A 25,324-nucleotide genomic window follows, 5' to 3' on the forward strand; every position below is an offset into this window, starting at 1 on the left:
AACATGCGGGCTTTGATCGGTTTTCTAGCAAATGATCCAGGTATACTTGCAAAGGGAGTCCTCTAAAGGCCACTCCAAATGCAAAAAGTGTGCTGGCGGCCTTGACTGGTTCCTTTGGTTTTTCATCTTCTTGGGTTTTTCTTGTTTGTTTGTGGGTGGGTGGGTGTGTGTGTGTTTTTGAGATGGAGTTTTGCTCTTGTTGACCAGGCTGGAGTGCAATAGTGCAATCTCGGCTCACTGCAACCTCTGCCTCCTGGGTTCAAGCGATTCCCCTGCCTCAGCCTCCCGAGTAGCTGGGATTATAGACACCCACCACCACACCCGGCTAATTTTTTTTGCAATTTTAGTAGAGACTGGGTTTCACATGTTGGTCAGGCTGGTCTCGAACTCCTGACCTCAAGTGATCCGCCCACCTCGGCCTCCCAAAGTGCTGGGATTATAGGTGTGAGCCACCGTGCCTGGCCTGGTTCCTTTGTTAGGAAGCTGCAAATGCTTTTCTTAGTAGTGAATGAATCTGAACACTAAATGATGAATTTTTTAAATTTAGTCAAGTGAAAAATGGTAGCTGTAATCACACCAACAAGAAATTTCCCAGAGCTTAGCTATCTTCGCTCACTTCCTCCAAAAAAAAAAAAAAAAAGCAATGTTACCAATAGGACTCCCAACGGAAATCTGCCCCTAGAAAACACTGAACAGGTAGATTCTTGCTGGGAGAAGCCTGGCACAAGACCCAGCGCTGTGTCATAAAAGCAAAAGATAAAACAGAAAGGAGATTCTGTTTTTAAAAAGGGATGACACCGTGGAGAGAAGCTAAGCCCAGCTATTAACCTGTGCTTTAGGACCAAACACTACCAGTATGACTATAAAATGGTGCAGCTGCTGTGCAAAACAAAATGGCAGTTTCTTAAAAAATTAAACACAGAATTAGCATTGAATCCAGGCATTCACCTCTGGATGTTTACCTGAAAGCAAGGACTTGGACACATATTTGCACACCAGTGTTTGTAGCAGCATGATTTGCAACAACCAAAAGGGGCAAGTAACATAAGCGTTCATCTAAAGATGAATGGATAAACAAAATGTGGTCGATACCTACACTGGAATATTATTCAGCCTTCAAAAGAATGAAATCCTGTCCCATGCTACAACATGGACGAACCTGGAGGACATGAGGCTGAAATAAGCCAGATGCAAAAGGACCAGTGCTGCATGACTCCCTCATGTGAGCTACCTAGAGTCAGATTCATAGGGATGGAGGGTGAAATGGTGGGCGCCAGGGGGCTGGGAAGAAGAAGGAATAGGGAGTTAACAGGTACAGAGTTTTGGTTTGGGATGAGGAGAAAGTTCTGGAGATGGATGGTGGTAACGGTTGTGCAACAAGTAAATGTACTGTATACTACTGAACTGTAAGCTTGAAAATTATTAAAATGAGTAAGTAATAAAAGGGGCAAACACAGAGACAGAGAAATCATACAGTAGAGCCTCAGTGGCTTCAAGGCTACCCAGGACCTGGACACACAAGCTCTAAGGCAAGGAATGGGGCCCCTGGAGCAGTGGCTGTCTCTATGCTTCTGTAAGCCTCTCCAAAACAGGTTTGTGGTCCCCGTAGTCTGGGCAGGATCACATAGACCCACTGTGTAGATTTTTACAAGAAAACAGATGACTTGGATTTCATTTTATTGTCATGAAAACCGTAACTGAAGCTAGTTCATCCAGTGAAATGTCCACCTTTCAGAGTGTTCTTTCTCCCGACAATAAAGTAGCCCAACAAAATCACAAAAAGTTTTTCCCCCTCTTTGTCTTACAAGCAATTTTTGAAAAAGTTTCTCAATGCACAGCTGAATGCTACACACAGGATTGAAACGTTTAATCTTCTCTAAAGGAGCAATGCCCCGGTCAGTTCCCTTTGGCTGGTAGCACCATGGTTGAGTTTTCTTCGAACCGGGCTTTGCACTCGGGCTTTCCCACACTCTTCCAGCATTTCCTGGATGATGACTTGCAAGGCTCTTCCCAGCAGGCTGGCTGGGAGCCCACGCGATAGTGGAGGGACATGAATGAGTGCCGCGCAGCCCTTTCCATGATGCAGAGAGAGGTAATAGGTATAATCACAGACGTATCTGCAACCACAGGAAATGCCACATTAATTCTTGGACCAGCCTCTAACCTCAGTGAAACATAAGCAGCAGGGGCAATGCAACACCCACAAAGCCTGAGGAGGGAGGACTGACACCCAAGGGAGACTTAAGTTGTGTTGTTTCACCTCAGAAAGAACACCGTGCTGGGGATGAGGTGGGGAGAGCTGGCTCTTGGCCTCATGATCTCATGACCAGCAAGTGACCAAGACAGAAAGGGTTTAGATATTCCACAAACCAGTCCATAACACCGGCATCCCAGTGAATCCCTGTCATTCATGTCTTCCTGAGTCACTTACTCATTCATTCCTTGGGGAAAGGGGAAACTACCTACTGGGGATCAGAGCTTGGAGAAACAAAGGTAAATCAATCTTTATCTGGGGCTACATCAACATAGTTAACTCACAACTTCGGTCACCCCAAAAATCAAAATTAGAAAACATTCACGAAATGTTAGTGGCTCTTGAAGTCTGCCTTCCCATCTCTTCTCCTAGATCCACACACCAAAGACCATGTTTCCACAGGGAGGTCTCACAAACGAGCCCCCAGGCAAGGTGTTAGCAACTGTGCTGACCTGCACGCAGCAAAGAGGGGCGATCTGGGGGCAGCGCCGCATGGCCAAGTGGCCGGCTGGATGGTACAGGATGGCTTCTTGGAGGCTGGGGGGATGCCGAAGGCCATTGCTTCTCTCCTACCTGCTCAGGGGCCTAACAAACACCCACAGAGCATACCTGCCTGCATCTCGAGAAAATAGCACCTCGACATCCTCCACAGCTACGTGCTTGCAGACTGCCTTCATGCAGACCCCTGACTCCAACATGTCTGGGCCGCCAGGTAGGCACACGCCGCCCTCTGGCCGGAAGCCCCGGATGTCGGTGTCCTGGTAGCCTTGGTTCTTGCCAGACTGTTCCAGAATGATCGCCTTGGCGCAGGTGTCCATGCCCACATGCACGACGAGCTATGTGAACAGGCAACAGCAGAGAGACCCCAGGAAAATGAGGCCCACGCTGCTCACCAAATGTGCAGGAGGGCCACTCCTTTAGCTAGCCCGGCTCCGTGCCAAACGTCTCAAACCCCAAATCCACTGGGAAACCCCAGGATCCCCCACTAGTGTCTCCTAATTAATATGGCTGGAAAGAAAAATAGCTGGATTCTTTTGGCTGAATAAAAACTCGTGCTGCATTTACATTTAAATACTTTTTACTTCAAATTATTCTTACAGGGCAATGTATTCTCTTTTTGTAGGGGGAGGGTTGGAGGGAGGAGAGGCAAGCTGGTTAAGTGGTGAGGCAGAGCCTTCGTGTTTTGGTGGAAACCTGCATCATTTTATTTTATTTTATGTATGTATTTATTTATTTTTATTTTTGTGAGACAGAGTCTGGCTCTATAACCCAGGGTGGAGTGCAATGGCACCATCTCAGCTCATTGCAACCTCCGCCTCCTGGGTTCAAGTGATTCTCCTGCCTCAGCCTCCGGAGTAGCTGGGACTACAGGTGCACCACCATGCCCAGCTAATTTTTGTATTTGTAGTAGAGACAGGGTTTCACTATCTTGGCCAGGCTGGTCTCAAACTCCTGACCTCAAGTGATCCGCCTGCCTCGGCCTCCCAAAGTGTTGGGATTACAGGTGTGAGTCACCGCGCCCACCTCCTGCATCTTTTTTAAAAATGAAACTTAATAAAGGAAGTTATAGCAGTCCAATGAAATCTTAGAATTTATTAAAGCTGATTATTTTTCCTTTTAGAAAAATAGCTGCCCAAGTATTTTATCAAAACATCTGGGGCACTGTCTGAATGGCTTGATAGTGTATTTTTTTGTTTGTTTGTTTGTTTTTTTGAGATGGAGTCTTGCTCTGTCGCCCAGGCTGGAGTGCAGTGGCACTATCTTGGCTCACTGCAAGCTCCACCTCCCAGGTTCACGCCATTCTCCTGCCTCAGCCTCCCGAGTAGCTGGGACTACAGGCACCCACCACCATGCCCAGCTAATTTTTTTTGTATTTTTAGTAGAGACGGGGTTTCACCATGTTAGCCAGGATGGTCTCGATCTCCTGACCTTGTGATCCACCTGCCTCAGCCTCCCAAAGTGCTGGGATTACAGGCGAAAGCCACCATGCCCAGCCTTGATAGTGTATGTTTTATTAACCTCATCATCTGGTCCTTGTTTGGGGAATTTTTTTTGGGGGGGTGAGGGTATACCTGTTTTATATACAGTAATTATGTCCAGATAAAATGGGCTGGGTGCTATGAAGATGGGCCTCCCCCAGGTTGGCCACCCTCCCAGTCGTTCCCTGGGCACAGAGGTCCTTGCCTCATGCCCACCTTCAAACCTACCTGCCCCTCATGGGTATGGATGGGGCCCAACCCAAGGGCCTCTCCCTTAGGTGGAAACTATTTTTGAGTCCTGGCTGGGAATAATACTTCCATTTCTTTTCCTCCTCCTTTCTCTCCAGATTTTCTATTAAGACCTACTCCATATTTTGGCTTAAACTTTTACAAACAGACCCAGAACCTTACACAATCAGCTGGGACCTTGCAGGACTGGTGGGGCCTGGGGACGGGGTGCCCCTCAACCATCAACCCTAGAACCAGGGCCCAGGGGTCTCAGGCTCCAGCTCCACCACATCGCCAGCCCCATGCCCCGCTGCCTCCCGCCATCATTTACTTGTGGCTGATGATCTTCCCAGATTCCGGTGACCCTCTGCTTAGCCTCCCTGTAGTCTACAGGCAGCTCCAGAGTCCGCAGCTGCACCACTGTGTCATTCCCCAGGCCCAGCTTGGAGAGCTCCTGCGGAAAGCAGCAGGTGGACTTGCCTCAGCTAATGGTGGGGGGGCACCAGGCGTCCCTGAAAACCCAATCCTTGGGGTCTACTTCTGGGGTCTCCCGTGGCCTGGACTTTGCCCTCAAGTGGCCACAAAGTGGACTTGCCACAAAGTGGCAAGGAGCCAAGAAGAGAGTCACAGTTCCCACCCAAGAGGCAAATGCACACAGCAGCACCTATCTAGGAGGGAACACAAGAGAGGCACGTCTGACAGCCATGTTTGCCAAGGGGATGCAGGTGAGGTCTGTGGACAGGCGGGAGTGAGCCAGATGGAGACGCTGGGGAAGAGTATGCCAGGCGGAGGAAGCTGCAAGGGCAGAAGACATCAGCAGAACCTGAGGCCTGGCCGGGAACAGTGGCTCACGCCTGTAATCCCAGCACTTTGGGAGGCCAAGGCAGGCGGATCATGAGGTCAAGAGATCGAGACCATCCTGGCCAACATGGTGAAACCCCATCTCTACTAAAAATGCAAAAATTAGCTGGGCTTGGTGGCGCGTGCCTGTAGTCCCAGCTACTCAGGAGGGTGAGGCAGGAGAATCGCTTGAACCCAGGAGGCAGAGGTTGCAGTGAACTGATACCGTGCCACTGCACTCCAGCCTGGCGACAGAGCGAGACTCCATCTCAAAAAAAAAAAAAAGGTGGCCGGGCGCAGTGGCTCACGCCTGTAATCCCAGCCGAGACGAGAGGATCACGAGGTCAGGAGATCGAGACCATCCTGGCTAACACGGTGAAACCCGTCTTTACCAAAAACACAAAAAATTAGTCGGGTGCAGTGGCGGGCGCCTGTAGTCCCAGCAACTTGGGAGGCTGAGGCAGGAGAATGGCGTGAACCCGGGAGGCGGAGCTTGCAGTGAGCCGAGATGGCGCCACTGCACTCCAGCCTGGGTGACAGAGCAAGACTCCGTCTCAAAAAAAAAAAAAAAAAAAAAAAAAAGAACCTGAGGCCTTTGGGGAACTTGGCGTGACCTGGTGTTCCTGGCAAGGCTGAAGGCTTCTTCCGTGTGTCTTGCGTGCCTCAGGACAGGACATTTTGCACCCCTGGACTCTAACAGCATCCGCAGATATTTTGACAAGGAACCCACCACCTCCACCCACCTCCAGTGCCAGGGAGTACTGCACACCAGGGAAGGCTGGGAACAGACACCAGGGCAGTCTGTGGAAGCCAGACTGAGAGCTTAGCTCAGTGTGAACTTTATTCTTAGGACAACTGGGAGCCATGGAAATGTACTCAAGAAGCTAATGAGCCAGAGCTGCTTCCTAAGGGGATAGAGGAGAAGGCAGAGCTGGCTGGGGATATCATGCCGGTGACTGGGGTCCTGCCAAGTTTGAAGTGCCCAAGGAGGCTGGCCTCTTGGCTGTTGTGTGTCTAGAGCTCACAGACAGGCTTCTGGGAGGACACTGCCATGTCTGGGCAGCAAAACCTATAGGTTAGGTGAGACGCAGAGAGAGAGACAGAGAGAGAGAGAGATTCAGAGAGAGAGACGGAACGGGGAGGAGGTGAGGGGCTGTGGAGCCCCATTTGGCAAGGAAGAAAAGAAGCAGCGCAAGAGCTTAGAGCTGTGCGTTTCACTCTTGGTAAAAGTCACATCAGGAACGTAACACCATCTCCAAAAGGCCCAGCCCTTTCCCAGCACCAGGAGCTATGCTTATCATCAAGATGGTTTTCAATTTACGCCTCTGTTTTTCCTGACTACTTTCCTGGCATTTCAGGGCACTCGGGAGAATGCTTTCTCGGACAGATAATGGCCAAGCCAGTCTGTCTGGCCTGTCCCAAGATCCCAGATAGGAAGTTCCAGGCCCCTGCCTAGGCCTCAGAGGAGTCACGTCTACCCGGATGCTGCAGAGCCAGGTGGGGACGACATGCCCAGATGAGGCTTTGCCTGGGCTGCCTCATCCAGGAGTGGGGTGGCCAGTTTCTGGCATCTTGGGTCTGTCCTTGATCAGCTCAGCCTCCCTGCAGGGCTCTGCTCCACCCTCCAGACACCTGCTCAGTTCCCTCCCCAGCTCAAGCTTTGTTCTCTTCCAAAAATCAATGCCAAGACCAGCATCCCCACTGGGGCCCTGGCGGGGAGATCACTGGCCTGACTGTGATGGTGGGAGGCAAGAAGGAGGGCCGGGTAAGCACAGGGCAGTGGGCTGTGGGGCCCAGGAGGAAGGGGCTGCAATTCCAAGTGGACCTCTCCAGGCCCAGACAGACCAAAGGGGCTCCAGGCAACCCTGCATTCTAGGTCTTGTGCCGCCATCCATCTTGGGCCTTCTGTCCTGAGGGTACCTGTGAGGCTGGGCATGGAGGGGGCACACTTCAAGGAGTGGGGACAGGAAGCCATCACGCTGGGGTCCCCTTCAGCTCTGCCAGAGGATCGCTTGAACCCAAGAGGCAGAGGTTGCAGTGAGCCAAGATCCCGCTGTTGCCCTCCAGCCTGGGCGACAGGGCAAGGCTCCATCTCAAAAAAAAAAAAAAAAAAAAAAAAAAAACAAGAAAGAAAAGAAAAGAAAGTGATATTTATTAGAATCTGATGAGCCCGGGGCCGGTCGGAAGCAGAGAGAACACTCTGCACAAGCAGACTGCGGGCCGCGGGCTGCAGCCACTCTTTCTGCCAAGAAGGGCTGGTTGTTTTAGCAAAGGGCATGTCGGTTCCATGCAGACCTAGGAGAGCCAGGGCTTTGTGTTTTCTGAACTGGCACACTTTCTCGGCTAGAATTTCAGAGTGTTTTGTGCTAACACAGGGAGGACAGAGCCGGTGAAACCACTGTCCGCAGAGTGAAATCCAGGGCATTGCTGAAGCTGCAGGAATGAGCCGGCTCAGCAGGGCGCTGTGTGCCCAGCCCACAGTCCCTCGAAAAGGCGTGAACCTCCCCACCTACAAAGGTCCCGAGGAAGCAGAGAGCCCTGCCTTTGGCCTCTTTCTCTCACTTCTTCTGAATTCCACGTCTCCCGAAATCCAGTTGCCAGGAACACATGGCAGTTTAACAAAGGGAACTGAAGGAAGGAAAAAGACACCAGTTGCTCTCTGAATTTGTTCAAATCCATTGAGGCTGTGGCACCAGCTGGTGTTGAAAAACAGTTGCTGTTTTTCCAAGATCTGAGTCTTCTCTTATCAAATATGAGTTCGGGGCTAGCACCAGAATGCATGAATGCATTCATTTATTGAATTGTTCCAGAAAACTCCCTGAGAGCCTGAAATGCAGCCTCAGCTCATGGATCCATGATGGAGGCTCGTGATCTTGGAGATATGTGAACTAGAAGCGGGCAGGGCTGGGCTACAGAAGCTGAGGGTGAGGACTCAGGGTGAGAGAGAAGGAGACCAAGCCCCCCTGCTTCCCCTCACTGCTGTGAGAGTTTGGGCAACTCATTGTAGTTTTCTGAGCCTCAGTTTCCCTATCTGTGCATCACAGTAATAACAGGACTTTGACAAAGGTAAGCGAGGCCATGCAGGTGAAGGGCTGCATGAGGGGAAGGCTCTGTGACCAGGGCTTGGAGGATCAGTAGGAGTCTTCCAGCAAAATAACTTTTTTTGTTGTTGTTGTTGAGACAAAGTCTTGCTCTATCACCCAGGCTGAAGTACAGTGGCACCATCTCGGCTCACTGCAGCCTCTGCCTCCCGGGTTCAAGTGATTTTCATGTCTCAGCCTCTTGAGTAGCTGGGATTACAGGTGCCCACCACCACACCCAGCTAATTTTTGTATTTTTAGTAGAGATAGGGTTTCACCATGTTAGCTAGGCTGGTCTCAGACTCTTGACCTCAAGTGATCCTGCAGCCTTGGCCTCCCAAAGTGCTAGGATTATAGGCATGAGCCACCGTGCCCGGCCCCAGCAAAATAACTATCCACAGAGCAAGAACAGTGAGGCTTGAAAGTATGTGCGAAGACCTTCCTTCCTTTTTTTCCTTTTTTTCATCCTTTCTTCCCCTTTCTTTCCCTGCCCTTCTACCTTTTCTTCTTTACTTCCTTCTTTCTTTTCATGTTATCTTCTACCCATCAGTCATGGGACATGGATGAGGCACCTACTGCTTGCAGTCTCTGTGCTAAGCTCTGGCTGAGAGTTTTGGGGTATGTGTTGTGGAAGGGAGGTCAGGGTGACAATGGAAGAGGGAGAGATAATGTGTTCCTTTTCACCGGATGGGTTGGAAGGGACCTGGGATTTGGGAGCCATCCCATGTAGCTGAGACCCAGGCCTGGCCTCCAACACCATCCAGGCTGGAAGCTCCATGTGAAGACAGAAGTTACTGTCAGAGCCAGAGGCTCACCAGGCACAGGAAAAGGAGCACGAGAGATGAGAGGAGGCCAGGCAGAGCAGGGAGGGGAGAAGGTGTAGGACAGCCATCAGGGGAGCAGCAGGCAGCCATTAAAAACGACGTATAAAGCATTGATTGACATGGGAAAGCCCTGGAGAAGGAAGAAGTTTAAAAATCAGGGTCTCATCCCAGCACTTCGGGAGGCCGAGGCGGGCGGATCACAAGGTCAGGAGATCGAGACCACGGTGAAACCCCGTCTCTACTAAAAATACAAAAAAATTAGCCGGGCGCGGTTGTGGGCGCCTGTAGTCCCAGCTACTCGGGAGGCTGAGGCAGGAGAATGGCGTGAACCCGGGAGGCGGAGCTTGCAGTGAGCCGAGATCGCGCCACTGCACTCCAGCCTGGGCGACAGAGCCAGACTCCGTCTCAAAAAAAAAAAAAAAAAAAAAAAAAAAAAATCAGGGTCTCAGACTGTTGCCTGCAGCCATGGATGGAAATGGAGCAAGACTGAAATGGTCATCCCCTGAGGGAAGAACTGGGGCTGATTCCCGTTTCTTGCTATACTCTTCATAAGATTTTTATAATGAATGTGTATGTACCATATCTCTGGTTTTAAAAAGAAGGGTTTCAAAATAGTCCAGTAATCCTACTAGCTATCTCTGGAGGACCCTTACTGTGTGCAGGCACCATGCCAAACACCTCGCCACGACCCTCTTGATGAAGTGCTGATGATGTCCCCATTCTACAGAGAAGGAGACTGAGGTCTAGGGAGGGTACGTTTATTTATTCATTATTGATTTTGGAGACAAGGTCTGGCTCTGTTGCCTGGGCTGCAGTGCAACAGCGTGATCACAGCTCACTGCAACCTCAAATTCCTGGGCTCCGGTGATCCGCCCAGCTCAGCCTCCCAAGTAGCTGGGACTACAGGTGTGCATCACCATGCCCAGCTAATTCTTTTTTTTTTTTTTTTTTTTTAGTGATGGGGTCTCGCTTTTTTGCCCAGGCTGGTCTCGAACTGCTGGCTTCAAGTGATCCTCCTGCCTTGGCTTCCCAAATTGCTGGAATTACGGGCATGAGCCACCATGCCTGGCTGAGGGTACATATAAAAGAACAGAGGAGTTCCAGGAAGCAGCCACACAGGAGATGCTACCACAACAGTGGGGGTCCACCATTTAGGCCTGATCACAGCTCTCACAAGTGGGGAAATCCTGGAATGCCAGTTAACGATCACTCTCTTCCTTCACGATGCCAAGTTCCGTCTTCCAGATGTGACGCTTAACCCAACCCACTCCCAGTATCCTTTAGGTCATTCTTCCAAACTGCCGGGTTGGTCTTCCCTGAAAAATCCAGGAAGGAAAAACAGCAATGCCATAATTCCCAATCCTCTATCTGGAGTGGTTGTCTCCAAATATTTTTGATCACTTGTCCCTGTTAATAAAAATATTCTAGGGTGCATAAGCATGTGTGCATGCACGCACATTGCCATTAGCTCATGTCTTGATGTCTCAAGGCACAATACACACTTCAAGTGAGCCTCTGGTTAATAAATGGATGTAAATCTATATTTTAAGTGGTTTTCTTAGTTCCTTCCTTTTTGGCCAGCTTCTCGGCTTGTCATTGTTTTTTTATTGAAATGGGCTGACACAGAGCTCCTGTGAGTGGTAGAAGTGCCACTCAGCTGTTTCCTCATGGTTTGCCCAGATTTGTATTATGGTCTTCTTCTTCTTTTTTGTTTTAGGTCATTTTTGTGAGGATTCCTTGGTCATCATTTGAGGATTAGTTTAATTAAAACAGGATAATATAATCCTGAAACCCATTAACTGGGCTGAAACACTTTGTAATAAATTAGAAGTGAATCAAAGAGGGAGGACCTCTCTATCACCACAGCATCCCTTTCCCCACCAGTGCAAGGATCCCCCTCCCAGGAAGCCATGCTGTCCAGGGAGGTAAGGACACACAAGGCAAGGCATAGTGTCAATGTCAGTCCAGCTATGACATACTGACGAACGTTAATTTCTTATGTTTTATAGACTAAAACTATAGAAATTCATACCATTAGGATGCCCACTATCAAAAACCAGAAAAGAACAACTGTTGGTGAGGATGTTGAGAAATCGGAGGCCTTGTGCACTGTTGGTAGAAATGTAAAACGGTGCCGCCATTGTGGAAAACAATATGGTGACTCCTCAAAAAATTAAACCCAGAACCACGTTATGATCCAGCAATTCCACGTCTGGGTATGTGGCCAAAAGAAATGAAATCAGGATCCCAAAGAGATATTTGCACACCATGTTCACTTCAGCATTATTCACAATAGCCAGGAGGTGGAAACAATCCAAGTGTCTATCAACAGATAAATTGATAAAATGTGGTAAATACATGCAATGAAACATTATTCAGTTTTAAAAAAGAAGAAACCGGCGGGGCGTGGTGGCTCTCGCCTGTAATCCCAGCACTTTGGGAAGCCAAGGCAGGCGGATCACTTGAGATCAGGAGTTCGAGACCAGCCTGGCCAACATGGCAAAACCCCATCTCTACTAAAAATACAAAAAGCAGCTGGGCATGGTGGCACGTGCCTGTAATCCCAGCTATTTGGGAGGCTGAGGGAGGAGAATCGCTTGAACCCAGGAAGCAGAGGTTGCAGTGAGCCAAGATTGTGCCACTGCACTCCAGCCTGGGCGACAGTGTGAGACTCCATCTCAAAAAACTAAATAAATAATAAAAAAGAAGGAAATCCTGTCACGTGCTACAGTGTGGATGAACTTTGAGGATATTATGCTAAATGGAATAAGCCAATCACAAAAATACAAATACTGTATGGTTCCACTTACATGAGGTACCTAAAATAGTCAAATTCATAGAAACAGAATAGTAGTTACCACCGACTGCAAAGAGGAGGAAATGGGGAAGCATTATTCAATGGGTACAGTTTTTATTTTGCAAGATAAAAGGTTCTGGAGATCTGTTGCATAACAATCTGAATATAAACTCTACTGAACTATATACTTTAAAGTGGTTAGGTCATAAATTTTATATTGTGCGTTTTTAAATCACAGTTTAAAAAACATAGAAATGGAAATCCTAATACTGTATTTTTTCCTATACCCCAATGGATCACCTTGAAAACCCCACTTTGGAAATGACTGAGGATCCTCAAAGAGGTGATGATGTAGGAAGTGTTGTAAAAGGCCTGAAGGATGAAGGGTAGAAGGATCTGCAGGAAAAGGCTGTGCAAGAAAGGGCTGGCCTATGACTCACTTTAGGCAACAGAATTCAGCCAGCTTGGGGCCTAAGTGTAAGAAGTCCTGGCAGCTTCTGCATTTCCCTACCCAGCTGTGGAGACCTCAAGGAGAGATCACAGGGCAAGGGACAGGCCCTGCTGTCCTCACACCTGAGTCAAGCCCCCATGACTCCACCTTCTGCCTCCATCTCACTGCAACCACATGAAAGCCCCAAGAAAGATAGGCCGGGCGCGGTGGCTCAAGCCTGTAATCCCAGCACTTTGGGAGGCCGAGGCGGGTGGATCACGAGGTCAGGAGATCGAGACTATCCTGGCTAACATGGTGAAACCCTGTCTCTACTAAAAATACAAAAATCTAGCCGGGCGTGGTGGCGGGCGCCTGTAGTCTCAGCTACTTGGGAGGCTGAGGCGGGAGAATGGCGTGAACCCGGGAGGCGGAGCTTGCAGTGAGCCGAGATCATGCCACTGCACTCCAGCCTGGGAGACACAGCGAGACTCCGTCTCAAAAAAAAAGAGAAAGAAAGATAAGCAGAAGAACTTCCCTGCTGAGCCCTGTGGACCTACAGAGCCAGGAGAGAGAATGGTGGGTTTTTTGATACTGCTAAGTTTCAGATTGGTTTAATTTGCAGCCATCGACAGCTGACACAGAGCATTATAATAAATATTGTGAGGAAATGCACTATACTCAGAGTTATTTTTAGATGGTGAATTACAATCTAATTTTTAAAATGTTTCTTTTTGGTGTTTAGAGGTTTTTTGTAATTGGAAAAAAGAACAACACATGTTGTTAAAAGTAAGACGCATGTTTTTGCTTCCTCAGAAATATAAACTTTTTAAAACAATGATATTCCTTCCACAAATATTAATTTTGCCTCTACCATGTGCTAGGCCCATGCTAGATGCTAAAGACAAAGTGGTGACCAGGACAGAGGAGAGTGAGGAAGGGGCAGATACAGAGAACATTGCCATGGGATAGGGAAGGTGCCCAAGTTCAGTGGCAAACGTGGAAAAAATAAAGATTTATAGAGAGTGACATCAACAGGATGACAGAAGAGAAGATCCGCTGGCACCACTCCTTCCACAAAAATACCATTAGAAACTATTTAAAGACAAGAATGCCACCTAAATAAATCCGAACAAAAAGGAGAAACAGAGAAACCCTCTGGTCCCACAGAGTTAAGAGAAGCTGCAACCAGTAAGAGAATTGGTCTTTTCAGACTGTGGTATCCCTCCCCTAAGCCAGCACAGTATCACTCACAGAGCATTTCCCTAGACCTGTGGTTGCTGAGGGGAGAGGAGGGAATTGGAGGTGAACATTCAATCTTCCCACCAGTCTGGGAATCTTCATAAGAAGCCTACTCCAGTCCCATTCCATGGGAACCACTGGGAGTGCCAGGAGGGCTGAACCACTTGGGATGCATTGGGGACAAAGAATGGGGCACTGATCACAGAAACTGGCATGTCAATCTTGGTGGCTACGCAGCACTCAAATCATCAAGGACACCACATTAAAGAGCCTGGCTGGTACCATAGCATCGCAAAGACAATAATTGGTGGGAAGGTCTGAATCTTTAGTTAGATTTTTCCATAAAGCCCAGATGTTCATGTGGAGGCTTCCCCTGGCCTTGAAACAACCTAGAGGCTGGAATGAAGTTCCTGTGCCTGCTTGTCTTCCCCAGACTGGGAAACAATGGCTGGGCAGTGGTTTCGCTCCAGAGCAGTGTTAAGTTCCAGTGTTCACTGTATGTCTTCCTCAGACTGGGAAACAATGACAGAGCAACAAGTTTACTGCAGTATTTTAGTTCTGCTACTCACTATAAGCCCTCCCTAGAAAGGGAAGAAACAACAGGTCAGTGTTTAAGTTCTGATATTAACAAGAATAGATCTAACATCAAAGAATACATGAAAAAATGTAAGAAGTGGCTGTCTTTTCAAGTTCACAGGTATTGATGTAAAGACACAAGGAATGTAAAAATTCAGGGAAATATGACACCTCCAAAAGAAACCAACAAAGCCCTAGCAATAGACCTCCCCCAAATTAAGTATTTGTGAAGTGTCTGACAGAGAGTTCAGAATAATTCTCTTAAAGAAGTTCAGGGAATCACAAAAAACCTATGAATAAAAAGCTAAATAAAATTTGGAAAACAATCCAGGAACAAAATGAGAAATTTGACAAATAAATAGAAACAATTTTTTAATCCTAGAAACAAATAATGCAATAAGTGAACTAAAAAACTTATCAGAAAGTTTCAACAGTACACTTGGTCAACCAGAAAAAAAGAACTAGAGTGCTTGAAAACAGATCATATGAAGTTACCCAATCAGCGAAGAAAGAAAAAAAAACAAGAATAAAAAAGAGCAAAGAAGGCCAATGAGAATTATGAGACACCATCAAGAGAACTAATCTCCGCATAATTGGAATTCCTGAAGGAGACAAGAGAGAAAAGGCCTAGAAAGAATACTTAAAAAAAATAAGGGCTGAAAATTTCCCAAATCTGGAGAAAAACAACAGCATCCAGGCACAGGAAGCTCAGCGATCACCAATCAAATTCAACTAAAAGAATAATTTCCCAAGGCACATCATAATACAACTAGCAAAAAATACAAAGAAAGAATACTCAAAGCAGCAAGAGAAAAGAAAGGTATCATGTTTAATAGGGCCATAATCAGCCGGGCGCCAGTGGCTCACACCTGTAATCGTGAGCACTTTGGGAGGCTGAGACGAGTGGATCACAAGGTCAGGAGATAGAGACCAGCCTGGCTAACACAGTGAAACCCCTTCTCTACTAAAAATACAAAAAAAAATTAGCCAGGCGTGGTGGCAGGCGCCTGTAGTCCCAGCAATTCGGAGGCTGAGGCAGGAGAACGGCGTGAACGTGGGAGGCAGAGCTTGCAGTGAGCTGAGATAGTGCGACTGCACTCCAGCCTGGGCGACAGAGCAAGACTCCGTCTCAAAAAAAAAAAAAAAATAGGGCCATAATATGACTTTCAGACGATTTCCCAGCAGAAACTCTGTAGTTCAGAAGAGAGTGGTATTTTATATTCAAAGTGTGAAGGGGCCAGGCATGGTGCTCATGCTTGTAATTCCAGCATTTTGGGAGGCTGAGGCAGGTGGATTGCTTGAGGCCAGGAGTTTGAGACCAGCCTGGCCAACATGGTGAAACCCTATTTCTACTAAAAATACAAAAATTAGCCAGGCATGGTGCCACATGCCTGTAAACCCAGCTACTTGGGAGGCTGAGGCAGGAGAATCACTTGAACCTAGGAGGTGGAGCTTGCAGTGAGCAGAAATAGCACCACTGCACTCCAGCCTGGATGACAGAGCTAGACTCTGTTTCAAAAAAAAAAAAAAAAGACAGAAAGAAAAGAAAAAAAAACCCCAAAATGTGAAGGAAAAAAAACCCACCAACAACAATACTGTAGCCAGCAAAGCTATCCTTCAAACACGAAGGAGAAATAAAGACTTTCCCAGACAGAAACTGAGGAAATCAACGCCAGACCTGCCTTACAAATCTAAAGAGAGTTCTTCAACTTGAAAGAAACAGATACTACCATGTAACAAGAAAACTTTGGAAGGTATTAAACTCACTGGCACAAGTAAGAAAACAAATTCAGAACACTCTAATACTGTAATTGTGTTAAGTAAATCATGTATGTCTTAAGTATGAGACTAAAAGACAAAACTATAAAAAACAATAATTACTACAATTGGTTAAGAGAGAGGCAACATAAAAAGATAAAACTGAAACACTAAAAAGTCAAAATGTGGGTGAAGGGTGGTGTTAAATTGTAGAATTTGTTTTTGATACTTTTCTTTGCAATCAATGTTCAGTCGTTATCATTTAAAAATAACTTAAAACTATCAAATTTTTTGTAAGCCTCATGGTAATCACAAAAGAAAAACCTGTTAGAGATACATTAAAAATAAATAGCATGGGCCAGCCATGGTGGTTCACACCTGTAATCCCAGCACTTTAGGAGGCCGAGGCAGGTGGATCACTAGAGGTCAGGAGCTCGACACCAGCCTGACTAACATGGTGAACCCCCATCTCTACTAAATTACAAATACAAATACAAAAATTAGCCGGATGTGGTGGCAAATGCCTGTAATCCCAGCTACTTGGGATGCTAAGGCAGGAGAACCACTTGAACCTGGGAGGTGGAGGTTGCAGTGAACTGAGATCGTGCCACGCACCATTGCACTCCAGCCTGGGCAACAAGAGCAAAACTCCGTCTCAAAAATAAATAAATAAATAAACAGCATGAAATAAAAACATTCTACTAGAGAAAAGCACTTAACCACAAATAAAGATAGTAAGAGAGGAAGAAAGGAAGAAGAGCTCTACAAAGCAACCAGAAAATAAGTATCAAAATGGCAGTAGTAAACACTTGCCTATCAATAATAACCTTGAGTGTAATGGATTAAATTATCCAATTAAAAGGTGCAGTGTAGCTGAATGGATTTTGAAAAATATAAAACAAGATCCAACTATATGTTGTATACAAGAGATTACTTTACCTAAAAAGATATGCACAGACTAAAAGTGAAGGGATGACAAAAGATATTCCATGCAAACAGAAACCGAAAAACAGCAGGAGTAGCTATGCTTATATCAGATAAAATGGACTTTAAGTCAAGAACGGTGAAAAAAAGGACACAGAAGAACATCATATAATGATAGAGGGATCAATAAAGCAAGAGGATATAGCTATTATAAATGTATATGTACCTGACACCAGAGCACCTGAATATATAAAACAAATATTAATAGACCTAAAGGGAGAGATTAACTGCAACCAATAATGGCAGGAAACTTGGATACTCCACTTTTAGCAATGGACAAATCATCCAGACAGAAAATCAACCAAGAAACATTTCAGTTAAACTGCACTCTAGACCAAATGGAAGGAACAGACGTTTACAGAACACTCCATCCAACAGCTGAATACACGTTTTTCTCAACAGCACATGGATCATTCTCCAGAATAGTCCGTATGTTAGGTCGCAAAACAAGTAACAAATCGTGAAAAATTAAAATTATATCAAGTATCTTTTCTGACCACAGTGGACTAAAACTAGAAATCAGTAACAGAAGGAATGTTGGAAACTGCACAAATTCATGGAAATTAAACAGCATACTCCTGGACAATAAATGAGCCAATGAAGAAATTAAAAAGAAAATTAAAAAATTTCTTGAGACAAATGGCAATGGAAACACAATATATCAAAACCTATGGGATATAGCAAAAATGACTCTGAGAGGGAAGATTATAGCAACAAGTGCTTTCATCAAAAAGATAGAAAGACTTCAAATAAACAGCCTAATGATGCACCTAATATAACTGGCACTAACAAACCAAACCACACATTAGTAAAAGGAAAGGAATAATAAAGATCAGAGCAGAAATAAATAAAAACTGAAACAAAAAAGCAACACAAAAGATTGCTGATATGAATAGGTGGTTTTTAGAACAGATAAACAGAATCAACAAGCCTTTAGCTAGACTAAGAAAAAAAAGAGAAGACCCAAATACCTAAAATTTGATACGAAAAAGGAGACATTAAAATTGATACCCCAAAAATACAAAGGATCATCAGACATATAATGAACAACTGTAAACCATCAAATTGGAAAATACAGAAGAAATAGGCTGGGCACAGTGGCTCATGGCTGTAATCCCACCACTTTGGTAGGCCAAGGTAGGCAGATCACTTGAACCCAGGAGTTCAAGACCAGGACAACATGGCACAACCCTGTCTGTACTAAAAAATACAAAAATTAGCTAGACTTGCTGGTGCACATCTGTAATCCCAGCTACTCAAGAGGCTGAGGTAGGATTGCTTGAGCCCAGAAGGTTGACACTGAAGTAAGCCAAGATCATGGCACTGCACTCCAGCCTGGGTGGCAGAGCAAGACCCTGTCTCAAAAAAAGAGAAGGAAAAAAAAAAAAAAGAAACAAATAAATTTCTGGACATATAAACCTACCAAGATTGAACCATGAAGAAATAAAAAACCTAAACAGACCAATAATGACTAACAGATTGAATCAGTAATAAAAAGTCTCCCAACAAAGAAAAGTCTAGAACCTAATGGCTTCACTGCTGAATTCTACCAAACACTGAATGAACTGATACCAATTCTACTCAACTATTGTAAAAAATTAATGAGGGGCCGGGCACCGTGGCTCAGGCCTGTAATCCCAGCACTTTGGGAGGCAGAGACAGGTGGATCACGAGGTCAGGCATTTGAGAGCAGCCTGGCCAACATAGCAAAACTCCATCTCTACTAAAAATACAAAAAAATTAGCTGGGCGTGGTGGCCAGCACCTGTAATCCCAGCTACTTGGGAGGCTGAGGCAGAAGAATCACTTGAACCTGGGAGGCAGAGGTTGCAGTGAGGCGAGATCACGCCACAGCACTCCAGCCTGGGCAACAGTGCGAGACACCATCTCAAAATAATAATAATAATAATAATAATAATAATAATAATTAATGAGGAAGGAGTATTTACAAACTCATTCTATGAGACTAGCATTATCCTGAAACCAAAACCAGACAAGGACACAGCAAAAAGGAAAACTACAGGCCAGTGTACCTGCAAAAATCTTTAACAAATTACTAGCAAAATGAATTCAGCAGCACATCAAAAAGATCATTCACTGGCTGGGCGCAGTGGTTCACGTCTGTAATCCCAGCACCTTGCGAGGCCGAGGCAGGCAGATCTTATGAAGTCAGGAGTTCGAGACCAGCCTGACCAACATGGAGAAACGCCGTCTCTACTAAAAATACAAAATTAGCCGGGCGTGGTAGCACATGCCTGTAATCCCAGCTACTTGGGAGGCTGAGGCAGGAAAATCGCTTGAACCCGGGAGGTGGAGGTTTTGGTGAGCCAAGATTGTGCCATTGCACTCCAACCTGGGCAACAAGAGTGAAACTACGTCTCAAAGAAAAAATATCATTCACCATGATCAAGTGGGATTTTTCTGAGGGATTGCAAGAATGCTTCAACATATGTAAATCAATAAACCTGATACATCACATTAACAGAATCAAGAACAAAAACCAGATGATCATTTTGACAGACACTAAAAAAGCATCCAATAAAATTCAACATCACTTCATAATAAAAACTCTCAACAAACTGAGTATAGAAATAGCACACCTCAGGCCAGGCACGGTGGCTCAGGCCTGTAATCCCAGCACTTTGGGAGGCCGAGACGGGCGGATCACGAGGTCAGGAGATCGAGACCATCCTGGCTAACATGGTGAAACCCCGTCTCTACTAGAAAGTACAAAAAAAAAAAAACTAGCCGGGTGAGGTGGCGGGCACCTGTAGTCCCAGCTACTCGGGAGGCTGAGGCAGGAGAATGGCGTAAATCTTGGAAGCAGAGCTTGCAGTGAGCTGAGATCCAGCCACTGCGCTCCAGCCTAGGCCACAGAGCGAGACTCCGTCTCAAAAAAAAAAAAAAAGAAAAAAGAAATAGCACACTTCAAAACAATACAGGCCATATATGACAAATCCACAGCTAGCGTCATACTAAGTAGGTAAAACTCTTGCCTGTAAGATCTGGAACAAGACAAGGTTATGGTCATTTTCACCACTTTTATTCAGCATAGTACTGGCAGTCCTAACCAGAGCAATTAGGCAATAGAAAGAAATACAAGACATGCAAATTGAAAAGGAAGAAGTTATAGTATCCTTGTCTACAGATGACATGGTGCTATATTTAGAAAAACTTAAAGACTCCACCAAAAAAATTGTTAGAATTGATAAATTCAGGCCGGGCTTGGTGGCTCATGCCTGTAATCCCAACACTTTGGGAGGCCAAGGGGGTGCATCACCTAAAGTTGAAAATTCAAGACTAGCCTGGCCAACATGGTGAAACCCCATGTCTACTAAAAATACAAAAATTAGCTGGTGTGGTGGTGCACGTCTGTAGTCCCAGCTACTCGGGAGGCTGAGGCAGGAGAATTGCTTGAACCGTAGGAGGCGGAGGTTGCAGTGAGCCAAGATCACACACTTCACTCCAACCTGGGCAACAAGAACGAAACTCTGTCTCAAACAAAACAAAACAAAACAAAAAAAAACTAAAAAGAGATGGACCATATTATCCAGAAATCTGACTGCTGGGTATATATCAAAATAAAGGAAATCAGTATATCAAAAAGATATCTGCATTCCCATGTCTTTTGTAGCATTATTCATAATAGCCAGGATATGGAATCAACCTAAGTGCCCATGAATGAATGAATGGATAAAGAAAATATGGTATACATACACAGTGGAATATCATTCAGCCATGAAAAGAATGGAATCCTGTCATTTGTAGCAACATGGATGGAACTGGAGGTCATCATGTTAAGTGAAATAAGCCTGACACAGACAGACAAACATTACACATTTTCACTCATATATGAAAGCTAAAAAAGTTGATCTCATGGAGGTAGAGAGTAGAATGATGGTTACCAGAAGGTGGGAAGGGATGAGGGGGAGGAAAGTATGAAAAGAGGTTGGTTATTGGATACAAAAATGCAGTCAGATAGAAGGAATAAGTTCCAGTGTTCAATAGCATAGTAGGGTGGCAAGAGTTAACATTTATTTATTGTACATTCAAAATAGCTAGAAGAGATTTAGAATGTCCTCAGCACAAAGAAATAAGTGTTTGAAGTGATGGATATCTTAATTACCCTGATTTAATCATTACATATTGTATGTATGTATCAAAATATCACTTGTACCCCATGAATATGTATAATTGGCTGGGCATGGTGGCTCACACCTGTGATTATAGCACTTTGGGAGGCCGAGACGGGCAGACTACTTGATGTCAAGAGTTTGAGACCAGCCTGGCCAACATGGTGAAACTCTGTCTCTACTAAAAATACAAAAATTAGCCAGGCATGGTGGTGCATGCCTGTAATCCTAGCTACTTGGGAGGCCGAGGCAGGAGAATCGCTTGAACCCAGGAGGCGGAGGTTGCAGTGATCCAAGATCATGCCACCGCACTCCAGCCTGGGTGATAATATGCACAATTATTATGTATTAAGAAAAAATTGAAAAGAAAAGATGCATGGTGAAATAAGCCAGATTAAAAAAAGAAAGACAAATGTATGATTTCATTTATATGAAATATCTAGAATAGTCAAATTCTTAGAGAAAGAACATAATAGTGATTACCAGACACTGGGGGAAGGAAGGCATGGAGGGTTATTGTTAATGAATACAGAGTGTTAGTGTGGGACGATGGAAAGTTCTGGACACTATAGTAATGATAGTTGTACAACAATGTGAATGTACTTAATGCCACTTACTTGTACACTTAAAAAGGGTTAAAATGGTAAATTTAATGTTATACATAAATGTTATATATATTTTACCACAATTTTAAGAAAACTATGGCTTTCACCATCACCCTCCCCCACCAACATTTTTTAACCTGACTAAAAAGTTTGCTCTGAAGGAAGACTAAATTCATAGTAAATCATTTAGCTCATGCTAACATCCCTCAGGGATAATAATTAAGTCGGGATTTTAACTAAGCGTACTCTTTTCCATATCTGAAAGCCTTCTAGAGCTCTATGGAATCACAATCTAAAAGTCATTTTCTACATCACAACAATAAAATCTGAAGCCTAACAGTATTTAAGCTGCTGGTTTGCTGAAAATGTCTCAACACTTGAGGCGTCTTGAAGAGAAGTCATTATGGATGGCAATTATTCCCATATAAATGCTGTATTGCAAACCCAGAACAATCAAAACATAGATGTTTTCCTAGGAACAGAAGAGGCAAGGAGGGGCAGTGGCCACTCCAGAATTTTCTGGTGGCTGAGGCCTGAGCATGGTGAGCTGGTTGGAGGAGGGCATGGTCTTGGTAAGGGAAGCTCATGAGTACATTATATTCACTTGCTGCATCTCAGAGACATTAGTAAAGATATGAAAATTTCAGTAAAGATAATAAATTTTTACAGATTATTATTTTATTTCACTGAATTATCATAGCAACCTTTCAAGTTAATAAGAGGAAGAACAGGGAGGTCCCAGTCAACTTGGGCCTCATGCTCCTCAACTGTATAATGGGTACAACAATACTGTATCCATCAGAAGGATTATTAGGACCCCTGAGAGGTCAAGTAAAATGGCAAAAAAAAAAAAAAAAAAAAAAAAAAAAAAAAAAAAAAAGGTGTGTAGTGACTTTGATGAGAGTAGTTTGAGTATGGAACCAGGCCTGGAGGCCAGGCCATGGTAAATAAATTTAAAAGTTAACAGGAATGGTCTCTTTTTCTCCTTTTATTTATTTTTTCTTGATCAGTCTAAATGAAGGTTTATCAACTTTATTAATTTTCTCAAAATACTAACTTTTGGGTTTTGGTTTCTTTGATTTCTATTATTATCTTTCTGCTACTTCATTGATTTCTGCTTTCATCTTTACTATTACCTTTCTTCTGCTTAGTTTGAGTTTAATTTGTTCTTTCTTTAGTTTCTTAAGATAGAAATCAAAGTCACTGATTTGAGAACTTTCTTCTTCTATAATATTGTTTAGTGCTATAAATTTCCCTCTAAGTTCTGCTTTAGCAGCATGCCACAAAATTTGATATGTTGTAATTTTCATTCATTTCAAAATGCTTTCTAATTTCCTTTTTAGGTCTCCTTTCATCCCTGGCTTATTTAGAAGTATCTTGTTTGGTTTCCAAAATTTAGGAAATTTCCAGATGTCTTTCTGTTATTGATTTCTAATTAAAATCCATCGTGGCCAGAGAACATACTTTATGTGACCTGAATCCTTTTGAATTTATTCAGACTTGTTTTATGGCCCAGGGTGTAGTTTGTCTTGGCAAATGCTCCATATGCACATATGAGAGTGTGTTCCATGTTGGGTGGAGTGTTCTGTAAATGTCAATGAGGTCTAGTAGGTTGGTAGTGTTGTTTAAGTCTGCTGTATCCTTTTTGGTCTATGTGTTCTGTCCATTATTGAGAGGGGTACTGAAATCATTGACTATTAACTGGGAATTTATCTAGTCTCCTTGCAGTTCTATTAGTTTTTGCTGCATGTATTTTAGAAGCACTGCTATTAGGAGCATGAATGTTTACATCTATTATGTCTTCTTTATTTATTGACCAAGGTTCATTGAATGCTTAATACCTAATTTCTACATGACTTTCTGACTCCACATTGTGAGCTCTAGAACACAGCTACCAAGGGAGGTAAAGGTCAGGAATAGTCTTACAAGTGGGCAAAAAATAGGGTGAGCCCAGTAGGCTACTGGCTGAGGGCTGCTGCCCAAACTGCATCTTGTGCCTCTCCAACCATTTCCCCATCTTTAGGGGACCCAGTGCCTGAAATTTCACCTCCAGAGATCTTTTCCGTTCATTAGTCCCTGTCTAGATAGTTTTGCAAATGCCTGCAAGAGAGGAAACACAGCAGCACACATGCTTCCCTGCTGAGAGAGAAGGTGCCACGTGTGAGCACTGGGGCCCAGAGTGGAACCCAAAACTGGGAGAATCGGGGGCACCCCTGAGAGGCGCAACTTCCCAAGGTTGGTCTGGGGTGTGGAGTAATCATCTGTGATTACAGATGTCAGTGTAGAGTCCAGGGATCTGATTAATGGCATCTCAAACTGGCTCACAGCCTGCAGGCCCAGGCGGGCCTACTGGATTTTGGAATCCCAGGTTTGGCATCTGTAATGTAGTGCTGACATTTTTCAAGATTTGTATAGCGGAAGTGGATGTGAGGATGGAGATGAGAAAAGGTTTGCCCAGTAGACTTCCCTTTTTTATGTTTCTTCCCCAAAAAACTGTTTAAAATGGAAAAGAACTAAGATTTGTCTTTTGAATCCCAGTCCCAATTAGACATTCTGCTGCCCTAAGTAACCTGCCTGATTTCCAGGGCCCCACTTACTTGTGTCTTTTTCTCTGGCATTAGGCTGTGTGTGTTGCAGGATATATATATACACATATATATATATATATATAGAGAGAGAGAGAGAGAGAGTTTGTTTATTTGTTTGTTTGTTTGTTTTTGTTTGAGGCAGAGTCTTGCTCTGTCACCAGGCTGGAGTGCAGTGGCATGATCTGGGCTCACCGCAACCTCCACCTCCTGGGTTCAAGCGATTCTCCTGCCTCAGCCTCCCAAGTAGCTGGGACTACAGGCATGTGCCACCACGCTCAGCTAATTTTTGTATTTTTAGTAGAGATGGGGTTTTACCATGTTGGCCAGGATGGTCTCAATCTCTTGACCTCGTGATCTGCCCACGTTGGCCTCCCAAATTGCTGGGATTACAGGTGTGAGCCACCACGACTGGCTGCAGGATACATTTTTTATTACATATACGGCAGTACAAATATAGCCCTAATGCCCTCAAGATTCTGGTCTGGATTCTGTGAAACAAGATAAACAGGTTGGAATGTTTCCCATGCTGATACAGTGCATAACCCAGGAAGGACGTGATGGATTTCATCAAATCTAAGTCCCAGAGATGGAACACCAAGCATTATTTTAGGAACCAGCAAGATAGTAAAAGTACTGCTCAACTGTAACAAAGCGTAAGATGCAGTTGACTGTGAGATTCATCTGATTTCAGGATGCCAAAATTAAACAAAAAAAAAACAAAAAACACCTGGCTCTTTGCATCAATAAAATACGATAGGCGATGAGAACAAGAACAGGAGGACATGCACATAGCAACACAGCACAGACTTCTATATAAAAGTAGTGTGGTTATTTAATAAGTGCCAAACAATTTGCAATTGCAGAAACATGGAACCAGCCCAAATTCCCATCAATCAATGAGTGGATAAAGAAACTGTGGTATATAGATAGAATGGAATACTACTCAGCCGTTAAAAGAAATGTATTAATGGCATTTGCAGCAACCTGGATGGGTTTGGAGACTATTCTTC

The 25,324-nt window shown here is 44.7% G+C and overlaps 1 protein-coding gene across 1 annotated transcript in view; it reads right to left on the bottom strand.

Moving 5' to 3' along the window:
* Positions 1 to 1,660: 1,660 nt before the first annotated feature.
* PGPEP1L (pyroglutamyl-peptidase I like) overlaps positions 1,661 to 25,324 on the bottom strand; it is a 49,797-nt gene continuing 26,133 nt past the window's right edge. Inside the window, 4 exon segments of the mRNA XM_015143167.3 lie at positions 1,661 to 1,968; positions 1,970 to 2,117; positions 2,864 to 3,090; positions 4,793 to 4,915. Coding sequence (XP_014998653.1) covers positions 1,897 to 1,968; positions 1,970 to 2,117; positions 2,864 to 3,090; positions 4,793 to 4,915 — 570 coding nt within the window. The 3' untranslated portion in view covers positions 1,661 to 1,896.

Source organism: Macaca mulatta, chromosome 7 (genome assembly GCF_049350105.2).
Source record: "Macaca mulatta isolate MMU2019108-1 chromosome 7, T2T-MMU8v2.0, whole genome shotgun sequence".
Taxonomy (NCBI): domain Eukaryota; kingdom Metazoa; phylum Chordata; class Mammalia; order Primates; family Cercopithecidae; genus Macaca; species Macaca mulatta.